At 36.4% G+C, this 18624-nt stretch overlaps 1 protein-coding gene across 1 annotated transcript; it reads right to left on the bottom strand.

Moving 5' to 3' along the window:
• Positions 1–9040: 9040 nt before the first annotated feature.
• On the bottom strand, positions 9041–17723 carry LOC134372389 (vomeronasal type-1 receptor 1-like). The gene is made up of 2 exons (XM_063089908.1): positions 17565–17723; positions 9041–9940 (listed from the first exon to the last, which is right to left on the bottom strand). Exons 1-2 carry the CDS (start codon positions 17721–17723, stop codon positions 9041–9043), a joined length of 1059 nt encoding a protein of 352 aa, XP_062945978.1.
• Between the last annotated feature and the right edge of the window lie 901 nt (positions 17724–18624).

Here is an 18624-nt window from a genome sequence, read left to right as displayed (position 1 = left end):
GAACTGGAAATGCAGCCAAAAGCATAATCAAGAGGAAGGAAAGTATATGAGGGAAGGGGAAAAGAGAGAAAAAAGTGAGTCTCGGTAAGTCCAAGATAAATCTTACCCAAGCATTTGTGGTGGCCACGTACCTTGTCTCCTTTTTTTGGAGGGAGGGGGCACAAACGTTTTATTTTATTAATTTTTATTGGAACATACTTCATTCTACATATCTCTTGCATACAGCATTGACTATTCAAACCTGTGTGTGATATGTAATATTCAAATCAGGATAATTAGCATATTCAGCATTGTACAATGCAATTGACTTTCATAGCCCTTTAACAATTCCTCCCTACCTCCTGCCCCTCCACATTTCCCACCTCTGGTTACCTCATTCCTGTTCTTTTCTTTTAAAAGTTCACTGTATTATTCTTGTATCTTTTCTTTTTTTCTCTCTCTCTGTAGAAGGAGGGCTGGGTCTGGAGCTCACAGACCCCTCAAGCCCATTGTCCAGACAGGGTCATAAACCCTTCACATGCAAGTCTTTGAGCTACGTAACAGGAAAAAGGTCCTTGGAGCCTTGGTTGGAGTACTAATAGACTTATTCAGCACACACATGTCTAAGAGCTAGGCAATCCGAAGAGAAACTGAGCAGCTGCGAGCAAAGTAAATGTGTTTTATTTTTATACAAGAGGTCTACCAAGCTGCTGCTTTACACTCTGAAGAACACATAAGAATAGCAGCAACCTAAAAGTATTCAGGCAAAGTGGCATTAACTCTACTCCCAAACAACAAAGAATGTGCTGCACCACACCCATCCGCACCCAAGGAGAGGGGCCCTGACTAAACTACTCCATTTTCCTCACAGTGTCTCTCTCTCTCTTTCTTTGCTATCACTTTGAAGTGATGACATGCAGTATTTCTCTTTGTATTTTTGCCTTACTTCACTTAACATAATTTTCTCTAAGTTCATCCATGTTGCTACAAATAGCAATATTTCATTCTTTTTTATGGCAGAGTATTATTCCGTTGTGTAAATATGCCACATTTTTCTTTTCAAGTCGATGGACATTTAGGTTGGTTTCAACTCTTGCCTATTGTAAATAGAGCTGTAATAAACATGAGAGTACAGGTATCCCTTTGACATGATGATTTCCATTCCTTTGGGTATGTACCCAGCACTGGGATTGGTGAATCACAGTCATAATAACAGTATGAGGAACCTCCATGCTGTTTTCCACAATGGCTGCCCAAATTTATAGTCCCAGCAAAAGTGTAGGAGCATTCCCCTTTCTCTGCATTCTTGCCAGCATTTGTTATTCTCAGTCTTTTTAATACTGGCCAGTCTAATCAGGGTGAGATGATATTTCAATGTGATTTGATCTTCATTTCTTTGAAGACCAGTGATGTAGAGCATTTTTCCATATGCGTGTTGACCATTTGTATGTCTTCCTTTGAAAAATGTCTATGGAGCTCCTTTGCATACTTTTAGTCAGGTCATTTGTTTTTTACTGTTAAGTTGTTTGAGTTCTTTGTATATTCTGGATGTTAATCCTTTGTTGGATGTATAGCTTGCAAATATGTTCTCCCACTCTGTAGGTTGTCTTTTCACACTGTTAATTTTTTCTTTTGTTGTGCAGAACCTTTTTAGTTTGATATAATCCCATTTGTTTATTTTTCTTTTGTTGCCTGCTCTTTTGGGGTCATATTCATAAAGTCTTTGACCAGTCCTAGTTCCTGAAGTGTTTCCACCATGTTTCCTTTTAGGAGTTTTGTAGTTTCGTTGTTTTATAGTTTTATGTGTAATTCTTTAATCCATTTTGAGTTAATTTTGTTATATGGTGAGAGGTATGGGTCTAATTTTATTCTTCAACATATGGATGTTCAATTCTCCCAGCACCATTTATCAAAAAGGTAGTCTGTTCCCTAATGTATGTTCTTATTGCCTTTGTCAAAGATCAATTGGCTGTAAATATGGGGGTTTACTACTCAGTTCTCTATTCTTTCCAGTGACTGATGTGTCTGTTTTTATGCCAGAGCCGTGCTGTTTTGGTTACTGTAACTTTACAGTATAATTTGAACTCAGGTAGTGTTACCCAGTTTAATTAATTAATTAATTGATTGATTGAATGATTGATTGTTTGACTGGTTGATTAATTTGGCCTAGGATTGCTTTGGTTATTTGGGGTCTTTTACTGTTTCATATGGATCTTAGGATTTTTTTTCTATTTCTCTGAGGAATGCCATTGGTATTTTGGTGGGGATTGCATTGAATGTGTAGATGGCTTTGGGTAGTATGGACATTTTCCCAGTGTTAATTCTTCCAATCCAAGTACATGGAATGGCTTTCCATCTTTTTCTGTCCTCTTTAATGTCTTCTAATAGTGATTTGTAGTTCACATTGTAGCGATCTTTCACATCCTTGTTTCACTTTATTCCCAAGGATTATATATATATTCCTAAGTATTATATATATATATATTCCTAAGTATTTTATATATATTTATATATATTTGGTGACTATTGTGCTAGCTGTCTTGATTTCTTTTTCTGCTTGTTCACTCTTGGAGTATAAAAATGCTACTGTTTTTTGTGTGGTGATTTTGTATCCTGCCACTTTACTGAAATTGTTTATCAACTCTGAGAATTTTTTTGTACAGTCTTTAGGTTTTTTTGTCTATATAGGATCATGTCATCTGCAAATAGGAACAATTTGACCTTGTCTTTTCCAACCTGGTTGCTCTTTATCTCTTTCTCTTCCCTAATTGCTCTGACTCATACTTCCAATACTATGTTAAATAGGAATGGTGAGAGTGGGCATTCTTGTCTTGTTCCCATTCTTAAGGGAAAAGATTTCAACTTTTCCTCATTCAGGATTTTATTAGTGGTGGGTTTGTTGTATCTGTCTTTAATTGTGTTGAGATACTTTCCTTCTATATCTAATATTCTGAGAGTCTTTATCAAGAAGGGATGCCAAATTTTGTCAAATGCTTTTTCTGCATCTATTGAGATAATCACATGATTTTTGTTCTTGATTTTGTTGATGTGGTGTATCACAATTATTGACTTGCATATGTTGAATCATCCTTACATTCCTTGGATGAATCCCACTTGATTGTGTTGTATAATTTTTAATATATTGCCATAATATATTTGCTAATATTTTACTGAGGATTTTTGCATGTATGTTCATTGGAGGTATTGGCATGTAGTTTTCTTTTTTGTTGTTTCTTTGTCTGTTTTCTTTTTTTTTTAATCAGGGTGATAATCACCTCATAAAATGGGTATCGGAGAATGGAGTCTGTTTCAATTTTCTGAAATAGTATGAAGGGAGTTAGCATAAGTTTCTCTTTAAAGGTTTGGAAGAATTCAGCAGTAAAGCCATCCAGCAATGTGCTTTTCTTTGCTGGGAGACTGCTGATTACTGCTTCAATCTCATTGCTTTTTATTTTTCTGTCCACATTTTCTGTGTCTTCTTGGTTCAGTCTTGGTCATTTGTATATGTCCAGAAATTTGTCCATTACCTCCAGGTTATCAATTTTTTGGCATACTGTTGTTTGTAATAGTATCCAATGATTCTTTGTATTTGTGTGGTATCTTGGGGTCTTTTACTGTTTCATATGGATGTTAGGATTTTTTTTGTCTCCTTTTCCATTTATAATTTGTGTTGAGTCTTCTCTCTTCATTTTTTAGTTAGCCTTGCTAATGGCTTGTCTATTTTGTTTATCTTCTCAAAAAATCAACTTTTTGTTTCATTGATCTTTTGTATAGTTTTTTGGGTTTCTATTTCATTTAGTTCTGCACTGGTCTTGATTATTTCTTTCTATCTACTACTTTGAGGGTTGTATCATTCTTGTTCTTCTAGTTCTTTGAGGTGTATCATTAGGTTGTTTATTTGAAATCTTTCTATTCTTTTGATGTAAGCATTTGTTGTGATAAACTTCTCTCTTAGTACTGCTTTTGCAGTATCCCACTGGTTTTAATATGATGTGTCTTTATTTTCATCTGTGTCAAGAAATTTTTTGTTTTCCTGTTTAATTTCTTCTTGGACCCATATGTCATTTAGGAGCATGTTGTTTAATTTCCATGTGTTTGTTTAGTTTCCAGAATTATGCTTGTTATTTATATCTAGTTTTAATCCATTGTGGTCTGAAAAGATATTTGAAATAGTTTCAATTTTTAAATATTTGTTAAGATTTGATTTGTAACCTAACATGTAGTCTGTCCTGGAGAACATTCTATGTGCTGATGAGAAGAATGTATATTCTGTGGTTGTTGGAGGAAACATTCTATAGATATCTGCCAAGTCCAATTGTTCCGAAGTGTGGTTTAAATCCTGTGTTTCTCTGTTGATTTTTAGCCTAGATGACCTGTCCAACATTGAGAGAGGTGTATTCAGATCCCCAATAGTTATGGCATTTGGGTCCATCTCTTCTTTAGGTCTAATAGTTTTTGCTTCATGTGTCTGGGTGCTCCAATGTTGGGTGCATATATATTTGTGACTGGTATGTCTTCTTGCTAAATAAATCAATTTAGCATTACATAGTGGCCTTCTTTCTCCCTTTGTATGGTTTTTCATTTAAAATCTATTTTATTGATATAAGAATAGCTATTCTTGCCTGTTTTTGGTTTCCATATGCATGGTGTATCTTTCTCCAACCTTTCACTCTTAGTCTGTTTGTGTCTTTACAGGTGAGGTGAGTCTCTTAAAGACAGCATAAAGCTGGGTCTAGGTTTTTAATCCAATTGTCATTCTGTGTCTTTTGAGTGGTGGATTTAATCCATTTACACTTAGGGTTATTATTAAAAGGTGTTGATGTACTCCAGGCATTCTATTTATTTTTGTTTGGATGTTTTAAATATCTTTTGTTCCTTCCTTTTCCTTTTATTGTTTTCCATGTTTATTGTATTGTTGAGGTGGATAGGTAAAGTTTCTTTCTCTTTGTTATTTGCATTTTTGTTCTACTAGTGGGTTTTGTTCCCTGTTGTGTACTCATGATAGTTATTTTTGGTTTTTTGGATTCTCGATGCAGTACTCCCTTAAGGATTTCTTGTAGGGCTAGTCATGTGGTGGTGAACTACAACAGTTTCGGTTTGTCTGGGAAATATAGCATTTCTCCCTCATTTCTAAAGATAGCCTTGCTGGGTATATAATTTTTGGCTGGCAATTTTTTCCTTTTAGTATTTTGAATATATCATTCCTTGGTCTTCTGGTCTTAGGGTTTCTGTTCAGAAGTCAGTTATTAATCTATTGGGGGCTCCCTTATAGTTGACTTGATGCTATTTCCTTGCTGCTTTTAGAATTCTCTCTTTGTCTTTGATGTTTGCCAATTTGACTATAATGTGTGTCAGAGAGGACTTTTTAGGTTAAATGTGTTTGGGGATCTTTGAGCCTCCTGGATATGAAAGTCTGTATCTCTCCCTATACTTGGGAAGTTTTCTGGTATTATTTCATTGAATATGTTGCCAATGTCTTTTTCTTTCTCCTCCCCTTCTGGAACACCCATGATTCAAATATTTGTATGCTTCAGGTTGTCTGCTAGCTCTTTTAGATTTTCTTTGGTTTTTAAATTCTTTTCTCTTTCTTTCTTGTTCTTGTTCTTATTCTGATTATTTATTTATTTCTCTTCTGGTCTTCCTGGGGTATTTCAAACATCTACCTCTTCTTATCTTTACTTTTGGCCATCCAACACCTATGAAAACTTTAACATTTCTGTGAAAGATTACACCTCTTGAGTCTACACCATTTAAGGTGTATGTGGAAGCTCAGTTTTTTAGCCTCCCTTCTAGAAAAATTGTGGCCAGGTGACCTAGACTTTGCCAATCAAAATACATGCATGTGAGATATCAATCTGCAATTTAGTGTCTGCCAACAAAGGAATGAATAAAGAAAATGTGGTATATATAAACAATGAAATACTATTCAGCTGTAAAATAATAATATCTGATTTGCAACAACACAAGTGAATCTCAAGGTCATTACATTAAGTGAAATAATACAGAAAGACAAATGGCAGATGATCTCACTCATATGAGGAATCTAAAAATGTTTATCATATAGAAGGAGTGAGTGGAATAGTGGTTACTAGAAGCTTGGATGTTGGGAAGGAGTGGGGCTGAGATATTTGTTAAAGGATACATAAAATAAGTTAGGAGGAATAAGCTCAAGAGATCTATTGGGCAGCATGGTTAGTCTGGTTAAGGACAATATATTGTAGTCTTGAAAAATGCTAAGAGAGAAAATGTTAAGTGTTCTCACCATAAAAATGAAACCTATGTGAGGTAACACATTTGTTAATTATCTAGATTTAACTATTCCTCAGTGTATATATACTTCAAGAATACAGCCAGGTGGTAGATTCCTCTGGGATCAGTGTGTCCTTTGAGATCTTAGCAGGAAACAGAGAGCCCATTCAGAACTGTAATTAAGCTTTTAACACAAAGTATTTATATGGGTGTGGATGGAACTAAGGTATCAAACAAATGGTGATGAAGCACCCCAGGATGCCAATGCCACCCCTAGAACTGAAAGGTCAAGGGGAGAAGAGAGTTGTAGCTAGGGGGTAGGCGCTGCCTAGAGAAGCTGATACCGTGGGTAGACGGGCACAGTCACTGACAAGCTACAGCCTGGCAGGGCATATGTGTCCAATCAAATTCCCTGGCCTTACTCTCCCCACACCTTCTGATCTCCTGACAGGGACTGCCATGGGCTGAGCTCAACCAGGTGGTAAAGACAGGAAGACGCTGGTTATGCAATCCACAGAATCAGCCTCCAGGATATAGAAAAGGTGAGAGAGGATGAAGAATAAATGCTGTGTGGCCTTTGGACAAAAGCCCATATAGTAATCCCTTGGTATCCACAGGGGATTGGTTCCAGGAAAGCTGTGGAAACCAAAATTCCCAGATGCTCAGGTTCCTTTTGTAACATGTTATAATATTTGTACATATCCATCACACATCCTTCCCTATACTTTAAATCATCTCTACAGTGGCTATAATATTTGATACTATGTAAATGCTAGACAAATAGTTGTTATACTGTATTTTAAATTTGTATTATTTATTGTTGTATTGTTTACTTTTTATGTATTGTTAGTTTTTACTGTCTCTTTTTTTAATATTTTGATCCACAGTTGATTGAATTCCAAGGATGCAGAACCCATGGGAACAGAGGGTCGACTTTACTACTTTGTGGAATACAGAGTGTGAAGGGAGAGACTGATGGCTGAAAATTTCATCTGAGGAGGAGGAGGATGCAAATCACATGCAAAGAGAAAAAGAAAAAAAAACCTGGGCCAGGGTCCATGGAAATAGAGAGAAGAGGGCAAACATGAACATTGCTAAGAAGGTAGAATGCATAACAGGAGCTAATTTCTCCTGGAAGTGGGGTAAGAGAGAGAAAAGTGATGTTGATTTCGATGGTTGTGTCTCGGCTAATGGCAGATTTTAGTTCAATCATTTTGTTTTGTGTTTTCAGCACTTTCTTTTTAAATTATATTTAAAAACAAATGACATAGAATTTAATGTCTTAAGTATTTTTATGTGTACAGTTAAGTACTGTTAAATATATTCACATTATTTTACAACCATCACCACCATCCATCTCTGTAATTATTTTTAATCTTTCCGAATTGAAACTCTATCCCCGTTATGTATGAACTCCCCGTTTCCCTTTTCACCAGACCCTGTTTTGCTTTCTGCCTCTATGAGTTTGACTATTCTAGGTATCTCAGATAAGTAGCATCATATATTTGTCCTTTGGTGACTGGCTTATTTCACATAGCATAACATCTTCCTGGTCCATCCATGATGTGGCTTGTATCAGTCACAATGTCCTTCATTTTTAACAGTAGTAATATTCCATTGGATATATACACATGAGTGGAATTGCTGTATTATTTGGTAGTTATGAGATACGAGGTGCTCAGTTTCCATCGGTTCAGGTTTGATGACACACACCTGGGTTTCAAGCCATTCATCAGGGTCTCAGTCACCTTCTCCATGCTCTCTCTTGGAGGATTGTTACTCTTGCTTATTGGACCTATTTTTGGCACCAACAGGGAGAAATTGGGACCTCAAAAGGCAGACCTATGCAAATCCAGTGGCTGGACATGCTCTGTAGAAAGGGGTTGTATAACCCTAGTAGGTAAGCATGCTCAGTAAAGTGGAATCTATCCTTTAAATGACTTTCCACTAGAGATGTTAAAGAGCACAGAATATTCTTGAACATATTCAGTGCATGTGATAGAATTTGACCAATGAACATGCCCTAAAAGGAGACCAATTGAGTGGTGCAAGAATATGTTACATAACTGGGAACTGCCCCTTATTGAATATTCCTTAGATAGCATGAAAATGTAGTAGATGGCAAAACTATGCAAGTGGAGTCCTGGTAGAAGGCAGTGCTGCTGCTCACTATCCTAGAGCCAGCCCACAATTAGCCTGAGGTGTGTATTTCTTTCTTTTTATATCAAACTCACCTTTTGCAGGCTGATGTTCACTCTAGAGCCAGCCTGCACTTTGTCTGTGAATGTGTGTTTCTTACTTTTACATGGAACTTGATTTCGGCCCTGTTCAGTCCCTGGAACTATATCCCAATCTCTGTGAAATCTTTCTCTTATTTGTTAAGTTAAATTTGTTCTCACTTTCTACTGAGACTCTGCTCTTGAATTCTTTCTTTTGGTGGAGTGAAGAATGTGGAAAGATTGAGAAATAAAATAAAATTAAAAAAAATAAATAAACAAATAAATAAAGAATAGTAAAAAAAGAATGTGGATAGAGGACAGGGCAGGTGAAGGCCGGCCTTCAGGCCTCCTCACACCCTCTCCGTAAGTGTCAATTCTAAGTTTAAATTTTTGAGGAACCACCATACACTTGGGTAATTTTCCACATCAAGTTTATTTTCTGACAATGTAAAGAGCAATGTAATATTATGTTATTATCGTGTTTATTCAATATTGAATCCCAAATCCTTCCACATTAACTGACATAGTTTATGATCCTATAAATACTGGGAGAACAGGTGATTAAATAAATGATGCAATGTTCTGGAGGAAACTTAGTGTCCAGAGACCATACCTGGAGCATTTGTCTTCCTTGTCCAGCAAGCAGAGTAGAACTGTGAGACTCGGGTATCACTAAAAATAAACACCAAGGGGCTGAATGTTGAGAAGCCCAAAGACACCAGGGAAGAGATGTTTATCAACCAAGGGATAGGATTTTGAATCTGGGTTACCCAAAATGATAAAGTGCTAGATAGAGAATGAAAAGAGATAAACATGCTCACCAGGATCAGGATAATGCATGTGGCTCTAGTTTCATAATTAGCTCTGGGTGAGATCCTGCTGCTGTGAATGTGTTGGACCCGCTGCTTGTGTCTGTACAGAAAAAGGACCATGAAGCTGCTAGTCCAGACCATGAGGCCCCAAATCATAACATCAGTGAACAAGAAAATGACTGCACTTACTGAGAATACCAGTCTCCCTAAATCGGGTGAGGAGCAGTATCTGTACATTTTTTCCATGCTCATGTTTTTGGTATTTGTTGGGCCAGTTACATGTTGTACAACAGAGATATTTAACACAAAATGCAAGATCCAGCAAAGAAAACAGCAGAAAACAATGCACTTTGGAGATTTAATTCTGAGTTCCATCCACAAAGAGATACTGGGGCAAAGTTTCGCAGCCTGAAAGCCACTGAGGAGGCAGGTGGTGCTGAGAGTCACCCCTCTGGCCACTCTGTGTAAATAGAAGACAACTTTACATCCAGCCTCATCCAGGAAAGATTTCAATCCCAAAGCTGCCATTGTCTGAGGGATCCCTTTAGAGAGAATAACCAAGTTGTTAGCTAAGACCAGCTGGTTGAGAATCAAGTCTGTGGGTCTCAATCTCTGTGCAGCAATAAAAGTAAAGTTATAAAGGCAAAGGAGTGAAGAATTTCCAAGGATTCCAGCACCAGTCTGAATGAATAAGGTAATACCCCAATTTAAGTTAATATACACCAATCTATCCATGTGGAAAAGATGTTGAAGTTTGAATTTATTTAAATCAGAAGAATCTGGAGACTGAAAAAGAAAATTGGGTTATTTTCATCACATCTGGAAAATGGTTTATCTCAGAAAACCCATTATCCCAAGTGAATATGAACATTAAGAACAGATCATTTGTAAGTAAAAAGATATTTTTTTGCAGAATTATTATTTGTAACAACACAATGACTGGAGTCTACCCAACCTCAATCAAAGAGAACTTGAATAAACCCCAGTGCATCCCCACAGTGAAGCTTGGGGCAGCTGTGTACGTTATAAGGATGTTCTCTTGGCAGCTGACCCTTCAGGACACACAGTTTTATGGAGGGGGCAGGGATAAAAGAAAAATAAAAGTCAAAACATCTTGTGCAATTAGCTTTACTATAACCGAAGATACATAGTATCTTGGTACACTTTTGAGTGTGTCTGTGTCTATAATTTTATATTTATAACATGAAAGAATAAATCAAATCCTTTAAAGGTGGTTATTTGTGAGGGACAGAGGAAACTGCAGAGAAGACAGGATGAAGTTACACTAATGTGATTGTGTCTTTCTTGTTTTGGTTTAGAAGGACATAATTTTTTGAATATATAAATAGCAAAATATATTAAGTATAATCCGCAAACCTTAAAATGACCCCCCCAAAAAAACATAATTTCATGAAATTAGGACTTAACCAAGCAAAGAAATTATTTCCACTAAATTTTAAGGAACATTATTTCTCTATAGTTTAGTAAATAACTTATATTATGTTATATATAAAATATGATTATTTTATGATAAATTTGACCATTGTAAAATAAGATATGTGTAAAATAGTCAATATTATTTAATATTAATTAACATATAAATATGTATAGTCAAAATTACTTAATTTTTCCCTGAGGAAATAGCTGAATCCAGTTAGGACAGTACATATAGATTAGTTCAGACACTTTTATTATACAAGAAAGCAAAGGAGCTACCAAATGCCATCAGTTTCATATGAGTAGACCAGAAAAGACTATCATGAAGGATTCCCAATAGAAAAGGATGGGAATTTGCCGTAGCAATAAATATTTTAAATATGTTGTAAATGTTTATTCATTTTATTTTTTATGTACTGGAACATAATTGATTGTACAGATCTGTGGGGTAAAGCATTGAATATCAATAGCTGTGTGCAATACGTGATGCTCAAATCAGGATAATTAGTATAGTTAACATTATACAATGTAATAGCTTTTTGTGGTCCTTTACCAATTTCTCCCGAATCCCAACTCCCCTATCCCTTTCCCACCTCTGGTGGCCTCAGTTCTGTTTTCTCATTTTAAACATTCAACAAATTACTGTGATTGTTGCATCTTTCAGTTATTATTTATTTATTTATTGGCCCATTATGAGTGAGGACACGTGGAATTTCTCTTTCTATGTCTAGCTTATTTCACTTAATTTTCATTAAGTTCATCCATGTTGCTGCAAATGGCAGAATTTCACTCTTCTTTATAGCAGAGTAGTATTCTCTTGTGTATATATACCACATTTTCCTTATCCAGTCATCTGTCGATGGACATTTAGGTTGGTTCCAACTCTTGGCTATTTTTAAAACAGCCGTGAAAATCATGGGAGTGCAGGTATCCCTTCGACATGATGATTTCCATTCCTTTGGTTAAATACTCATCAGTGGAACTGCTGAATCTTATGACACTTCTACCATAGTCATTTAAGTAAACTCCATACTGTTTTCCACAATAGCTACACTAATTTACAGTCCTGCCTACAGTGTGGGAAGTTCTCCTATCTCTGAATCCTCACCAGCATTTGTTATTCTGTCTTTTCGATAATGGCCTGTCTGACTAGGGTGAGATGATATCTCAAGGTGGTTTTTGACTCGCATTTCCCTGATGCTTAGTGATGTTGAGCATTTCTTCATGTGTCTGTTTGTCACTTGTGTATCTTCCTTTGAGAAATGCCTATTTAGCTCCTCTTGCCATTTTTTCAAATTCGGTACATTTTTTCTTCTCTTAAGGTGTTTGAGTTCCTTGTATTCTGGATATTAATCCTTTGTGGGATGCAAAGTTTGCAAATATTTTCCCCCACTCTGTAGGTTGTCTTTTCACTCTGCTAATTGTTTCTTTACCTGTGCAGAAACTTTTTAGCTTGACTTAATCCCATTTGTTTATTTTTTCTTCTGTTGTCTGTGCTTTTGGGGACTTATTCATAAATTCTTTGCCCAGTCCTACATCCTGAAGTGTTTCCTCTATGTTTCTTTTAAGAGTTTTATAGTTTCAGGGTTTCTAATTAAGTCTTTATTCCATTTTGAGTTGAATTTGAAACATTGGAAGTGGTACGGGTCTAATTTCATTCTTCTACAATATGGATGTCCATTTTCTCCAGCACCATTTATTGGAGAAGCAATCTTTTCCTCAATGTATATTCTTGTTGCCTTTATCAAAGATTAATTGGTTGTTAAGTTTGTGGGTTGATTTCTGGGTACTCTATTCTGCTCCATTAGTCTGAGTGTCTGTTTTTATGCCAGAACCAAACTGTTTTGGTTATTATAGCTTCATAGTATAATTTAAAGTCAGGTAGTGTTATATATACCTCTGGATTTACTTATTTATTTTTTGCTCAGGATTCTTTTTGCTGTTTGCCATCTTTTGTTGTTTCATATAAATATTAGCATTGTTTTTTTTTTTTCTATTTCTGTGAGTAATGTCATTGGTATTTTGTTGGAAATTGCATTTGATCGTTAGAATGCTTTCTGTAGTTTAAGCATTTTTACAATGTTAATTCTTCTAGTCCAAGAACCTAGAATATCTTTTCATCTTTTTGTTCCTCTATTTTTAGCAGTGATTTGTTATTCTTGCTGTAGAGATCTCTCTTCTCCTTGATATTCTTTCTTTGGTGACTATTTTAAGTAGGATTTATTTCTTGATTTCTTTTTTTGCTAGTTCACTCCTGGAGTACAAAAGTGCTACTAATTTTTGTGTGTTGATTTTGTATGCTACAAGTTTACAGCATTTATTTATCAGATCTAAGAGTTTCTTCGTAGAGTCTTTAGTCTTTTCTATATACAGTATCAAGTCCTCAGCAAACAGGGACAGTTTGACTTTGTCTGGATGCATTTTATTTCTTTCTCTTGCCTGATTGCTCTGGCTAGTACTTACAATACTATGTTAAAAGGGGCAGTGAGAGTGAGCATCCTTGTCTTGTTCCCATTCTTAATGGAAAAGCTATCAGCTTTTCCACATTCTGGATGATATAGTTGGTGTGCTTGTCATAAATGGCTTTTATTGTATTGAGATACTTTCCTTCTAAACCTAATTTGCTGAGAGTCTTTATCATGAAGGGATGTTGAATTTTGTCAAATGACTTTTCTGCATCTATCAATTTTTGATCGTGATCATGTAATTTTTGTACTTAATTTTGCTGAAATGATGTTCCACATTTATTGACTTGCATATGTTGAAGCATCCTTGCATCCCTGGAATGAATCCCACTTGATCATGTTCTATAATTCTCTTGATGTGTTGCTGTTCTGTTTGCTCATATACATGTTTATCAGAGATAAGGGTCTGTAGTTTTCTTTTTGTAGTATCTTTGTCTGGTTTTTATATCAGGGTGATGCTGGCTTCATAGAATGAGATTGGGAGAATGGCCTCTATTTCAACTCCTTGGAAAAGTTTGAGTAGAATTGGTAATAATTCCTCTTTAAAAATTTGGTAGAATTCATCAGTAAATCCATCTGGTCCTGGAATTTTTTTAGTTGGGTTACTACTGATTAGTTATTCAATCTTGTTACTTGTTATTGGTCTCTTTGGCTTTTCTATTTCTTCTAGATTCTGTCTTGATAGTTTGCACGCATCCAGAAATTTAGTCATTTCTTCCAATTTTTCAAATTTGTTCGTGTATATTTGTTTATAATAGTCTCTAATGATTCTTTCTATTTCTGTGATATCAGTTGTAATGTCCATTTTATTTCTGTGTTTGCTTATTTTTGTCCTCTCATCATTTTTTAGTTAGTCTAGCTAATGGCTTGTCTGTTTTGTTTATCTTCTTGAAAAACCAACTTTTTGTTTCACTGTTCTTTTATATCATTTTGGGGTCTGTATTTCTATTTATTTATTTATTTATTATTTATTTATTTAGTTTTTTAATTGTTATGAACATTCATGAGATACATAGCTGATTGTCACCCCTGTGCCCAACATGTGAAGGCCAGATTCATACTGGCACCATGCCCTTTACCACAAATTGCATTTGTACCCCTTGTCCCTCACCCAGTTATCCCCATCCTCCCACCCCCTCCCTCTAGTTCCCCTCTCCACTTTGTAGCCCAAGGTATGTTCTCTCCCTGTGCAAGTCCAACGCACCACTTTGGTCTTTCTTTCCTTCTTTCTTTTTCTCTTCGCTCCCACTATTTCATTTACTTCAGCTCTGATCTTAATTATTTCTTTCCTCCTAATAATTTTGGGTTTATATTGTTCTTGTTTTTCTAGTTCTTTTTGTTTTGTATTAGGTTATTTGAAATCTTTCTATTCTTTTGATGTGATTATTTGAATATACTTCCCTCTTTGGAATGCTTTTGTAGTATCCCACAAGTTTTGTTTTTTCATTTTTTTCAAGTGAAACATACTTGTTCACACATATTTATAGGGTGGAGAGTTGACTATCAATATTTGTGTACAGTATCTGATGATCAAATCTATATTATTAGCATGTTCATCATTACAAGTTTTAATTATCCTTTGTGTCCCTTACCCATTTACTCCCAAACTCCCCTTGCCCTCCCCCTTTCCCACGTCTGCTAACTACAGGTCTGATCTCTCCTATTGAAAGTTAAATGTTTTATTGTGGCCTTTCTTTCTTTCCTTCTTCCTTTCTCTTTCTTTCTTAGCTCCCACTTACTAGTGAAGACATGTGGTATTTCTCTTTCTATGCCTGGCATATTTCATTTAACATAATTTTCTTCAAGGTCACCCATATTGCTGCAAATGGCAGAATTTCTTTTTTTTATGGCTAAGTAGTATTTCATTGTGTGTATATACCACATTTTCTTTATCTAGTCATCCACTGATGGGCATTTAGTTTAGTTCCACATCATGGCTATTGTAAGTAGAGTTGTGATTTACATGGGAATGCAGGTATCCCTTCAGCATGATTATTTCCATTATTTTGAGTATCCCACATGTTTTAGTATGGTGTGTCTTTATTTTCATTAGTTTGAAGAAATTTTATTCCTATCATTCCTATTAATTATTTCTTGGACCCACAAGTTGTTCATGAGCATGTTGTTGAATTTCCATGTACATGTGTACTTTCCAGAGTTTTGTTTGTTGCTCTTTCTAGTTTTAATCCACTGTGGTCTGAAAAGATACTTGAAATGATTTCAATTTTAAAAAAATTGTTGAGACATTCTTTGTGACCTACCATGTGGTCTAACCTGGAGACTGTTCTGCGTGCTGATGAGAAGAATGTATATTCTATGGTTGCTGGATGAAATGTTCCATAGATATTTAGTTCATTTACATTTAGGATAATTATTGAAATGTGTTGTTTTATTCCAGGCATTTCATTGATTTTCATTTGGATGTTTGAAATATCATTTATTCCTTTCTTCCCCGTGATTGTTTGTCTTTGGTGTTTGTTGGTCACTTTTTTTTTTTTGAGGAGATAGGATACAGGTTCTCTCTTTTTTCTTTGCATTTTTGTTCTACCAGTGCTTTTGTTCTTTCTTGTTTATTCATGGTACTGATTATCAATTTGTGGGTTCCAGATGCAGCTCTCCTTTGAGGATTTCTTATACCACTGGTCATTTGGTAGGTAATTCCCATTTTTTGTTTGTCTGTAAAATACACTATTTCTCCATTATTTCTTCAGGATAGCCTTGCTGGGTATAGTATTCTTTGCTGGAATTTATTTATTTATTTTTTGAGAATTTTGAATATATCATCCCATTCTTTCTGGCATGTAGAGTTTCCGTTGAAAAGTCTCCTTTAGTCTGACGGGGACTCCCTTACAGGTGACTTGAAACTATTGTCTTACTGTTCTTAAGATTCTCTTTGTTTTTGAATTTTGCCAGTTTGACTACAATGTGTGTCATTGAGGAGCTTTTTGGATTGAATCTGTTTGGGGATCTTTGTATCTGAGGGTCCACCTCTCTCCCTGTACCTTGGATGTTTTCTGGTATTATTTCACTGAATAGGTTTTTGATGCCTTTTCCTTTTTCTTTCCCTTCGGGAACGCCCATGATTCAGATGTTTATTCACTTGAGGTTATCTGCTAGCTTGCTTATAGCTTGCTTTAAATCTTCATTAAAATTTTTTTTCCTTTGTTTTGACTCCATGGGTTATTTTGAAGACCTTTTTCAAGATCAGAAATTCTTTTTTCTTCTTGCTCATACCTGCTGTTTAAGCTTTCAGTTGTGCTGTTTATTTCATTGAATGATCTTCCAGTTTTGTGAGTTCTGCTACATTCCTTTTTAAGATATTGATCTCATTGTAAATTTCCTCCTTCATAACTTAGATACTTTTTCTCATTTGATTTTATTGAATAACTGAGTCTTCTTGTATCTCATTGAGTTTCCTTAAGATTTTTGCTTGGAATTCCTTTGCATTCATTTCAGTGGTTTCCTGCTCTATGGGATCTGGTACTTGAGAATTCCTGTATTCCTTTGGTAATGTCATATTTTCTTTTTCTTTTTCCCCCCTGTATTTCTAGTATATCTCTGTTGGTTGTTGGTTATTTGGTAGAGCTCTTCTTCTATTACTCTGGAGGGTACTTTGAGGAGAGAGATGTGTGTCCTCCTGTAGATGTGTTTTATATTGACTGTTAAGTATGGGGTTTCAGTATTGATTCCAGGTAGATGCACTAGTGTAGTCTCCATGGGGTACTTCTCCTCTCTTAAGTGTTGAAGTTGCATGTGAGTGTTTCCACGTCCTAAATACTGGGGCATATAATGATTCCTTGCTGAAAGTAGTGACACTGTGTTGGTTTGTTGAGGATGTGGGCAAGCTCTTGATTTCTTGGAAGAAGTGTATGTGTGCCCTGTTGCTCTCTGGCTGGGGTGATTTTACTGGGCAGCCTTGTTAGTACCTTTACTAGCATCCCATAGCCTTGATAGGTGTACTGGGGTATACTGGAGCTCTCCAGTTGAAATGGATAACCCTGGGTAGGGACTCTTTTTTCTCTTTCCTACAGGGAGAGGCTCCTCCTCAGTCCTTGCTTTCCCCAATTGGGGGATAGTTTGGTGGCAACTGGGAATATTCTTCCTTACTCTATTTAGGTGTCCTGTGTTTCTGCAGTCTCTGCAGGGATCTGCATGTGTCTCCACTAGATCAAGGCCATTGTGTGGGCTGTGCAAGTACCTCACAACCTCAGGTGTGCTACTCCATGTGGCAGTGTAATTTCCTCTGTTGGTTGGGACACTGAGTTATGGGTCTGCACTCACTCACCTCTTTCCCCAGGTTCTGCTGGTGACTCACCTTCTATCAAAGTAGTTGAGTGGTCAGTGTGCCACATGCACAGTGGCATTGGCTGCTGCAGTGGCTATGTCTGTGTCAGATCACCCACACAGTAGCAGTATCTGGCCCTGGCATGGGATGCACTTGGCTCCTGAGGTTTCTCACACTCTTGCCGTCTGTCTTCTGGGGCTGATCGCAGCTGCTGAAGATTCCATGAGCTTCTGCCATCAGCTGGGCAGGGGCTCCCCGCTGTTACTGAAATCTCCATGTGTGCTCCTGCCATCTGTTCACATTTGTCATAGATTAAAACAAATAAATATTTGCAAACCCTCTATGTTTAATACTGATAAAACCAAAATAAAACAAAAACACCTCACATTTGGGTTATGGTAAATACCTAACTCACCAGACTGAAAAATTAGAAATAAGGTAAAGGATCAACATAACTTTTTTATATGCACTATTCCCAAAGAAATTTTCTCTTCTCTTCTAGAAGTTTTCTATCTAATAATAGCAAAGGATGGACAGACTTGAATAATTAGTACACTTAGTGCACAAGCAGTAAACATGAATGACTGCCAAACTCTGGTTGGTCAATGATGAATATAATAATGGGTAGATCCAGATGATGATAAAGCCATAGGGGAAGACCTGCAAGTGTCAAATTCAAGACCGAAGCAAATGAGTCATTCTGTCTTAGCTGTGATTTAAAAAAAACAGTTTGCATTACCATGCTGATAGAATTTGGACGTGTCATCCCCGCCAAAACTCATGTGGAGATCTGATCCCCAAATTGGCAGTTGATCCCCAATGTGGCAGTTGGAAGCTGATTCATGGGGGCAGATCTGTCATGAATGGATTAATGCTTTCCCTTGGGGGCAGAGTCCTGAGTAAGATCTCGCTCAATTAGATTCTGTGAGAGCTGGTTTTTTAAAATACCCCAGCACCTCCCCCCCTCTTGCTTCCTCTCACCATGTGATCTGCTTGAACCTGCCACTTTCGCCATTAGTAGATGCAGCCTGAGGCCCATGCCAGATGCTGCTGTCCCAGAATTGTAAGTCAAATAAACCTCTGTTTTTTATAAATTACCCAGTCTCAGGTATTTCTGTTATAGCAACACAAAATGTACTAATACAAAAAATTGGTACCGAGCAGTTGGGTGTTGTTAT

The sequence above is a fragment of the Cynocephalus volans genome, chromosome 3 (genome assembly GCF_027409185.1).
Source record: "Cynocephalus volans isolate mCynVol1 chromosome 3, mCynVol1.pri, whole genome shotgun sequence".
NCBI lineage: Eukaryota > Metazoa > Chordata > Mammalia > Dermoptera > Cynocephalidae > Cynocephalus > Cynocephalus volans.
The sequence above is the reverse complement of the archived record's forward strand: the minus strand, read 5'-3'. Positions and strand labels throughout refer to the sequence as shown.

Coding starts and splice junctions, on each gene's coding strand:
- LOC134372389 (XM_063089908.1), bottom strand. CDS start 17,723: ATGGAGATTTCAGTAACAGCGGGGAGCCCCTGCCCAGCTGATGGCAGA. Junction 9,941..17,564: donor GGGCCAGATACTGCTACTGT/GTGGGTGATCTG, acceptor TTATTCATTCAG/ACTGGTGCTGGAATCCTTGG.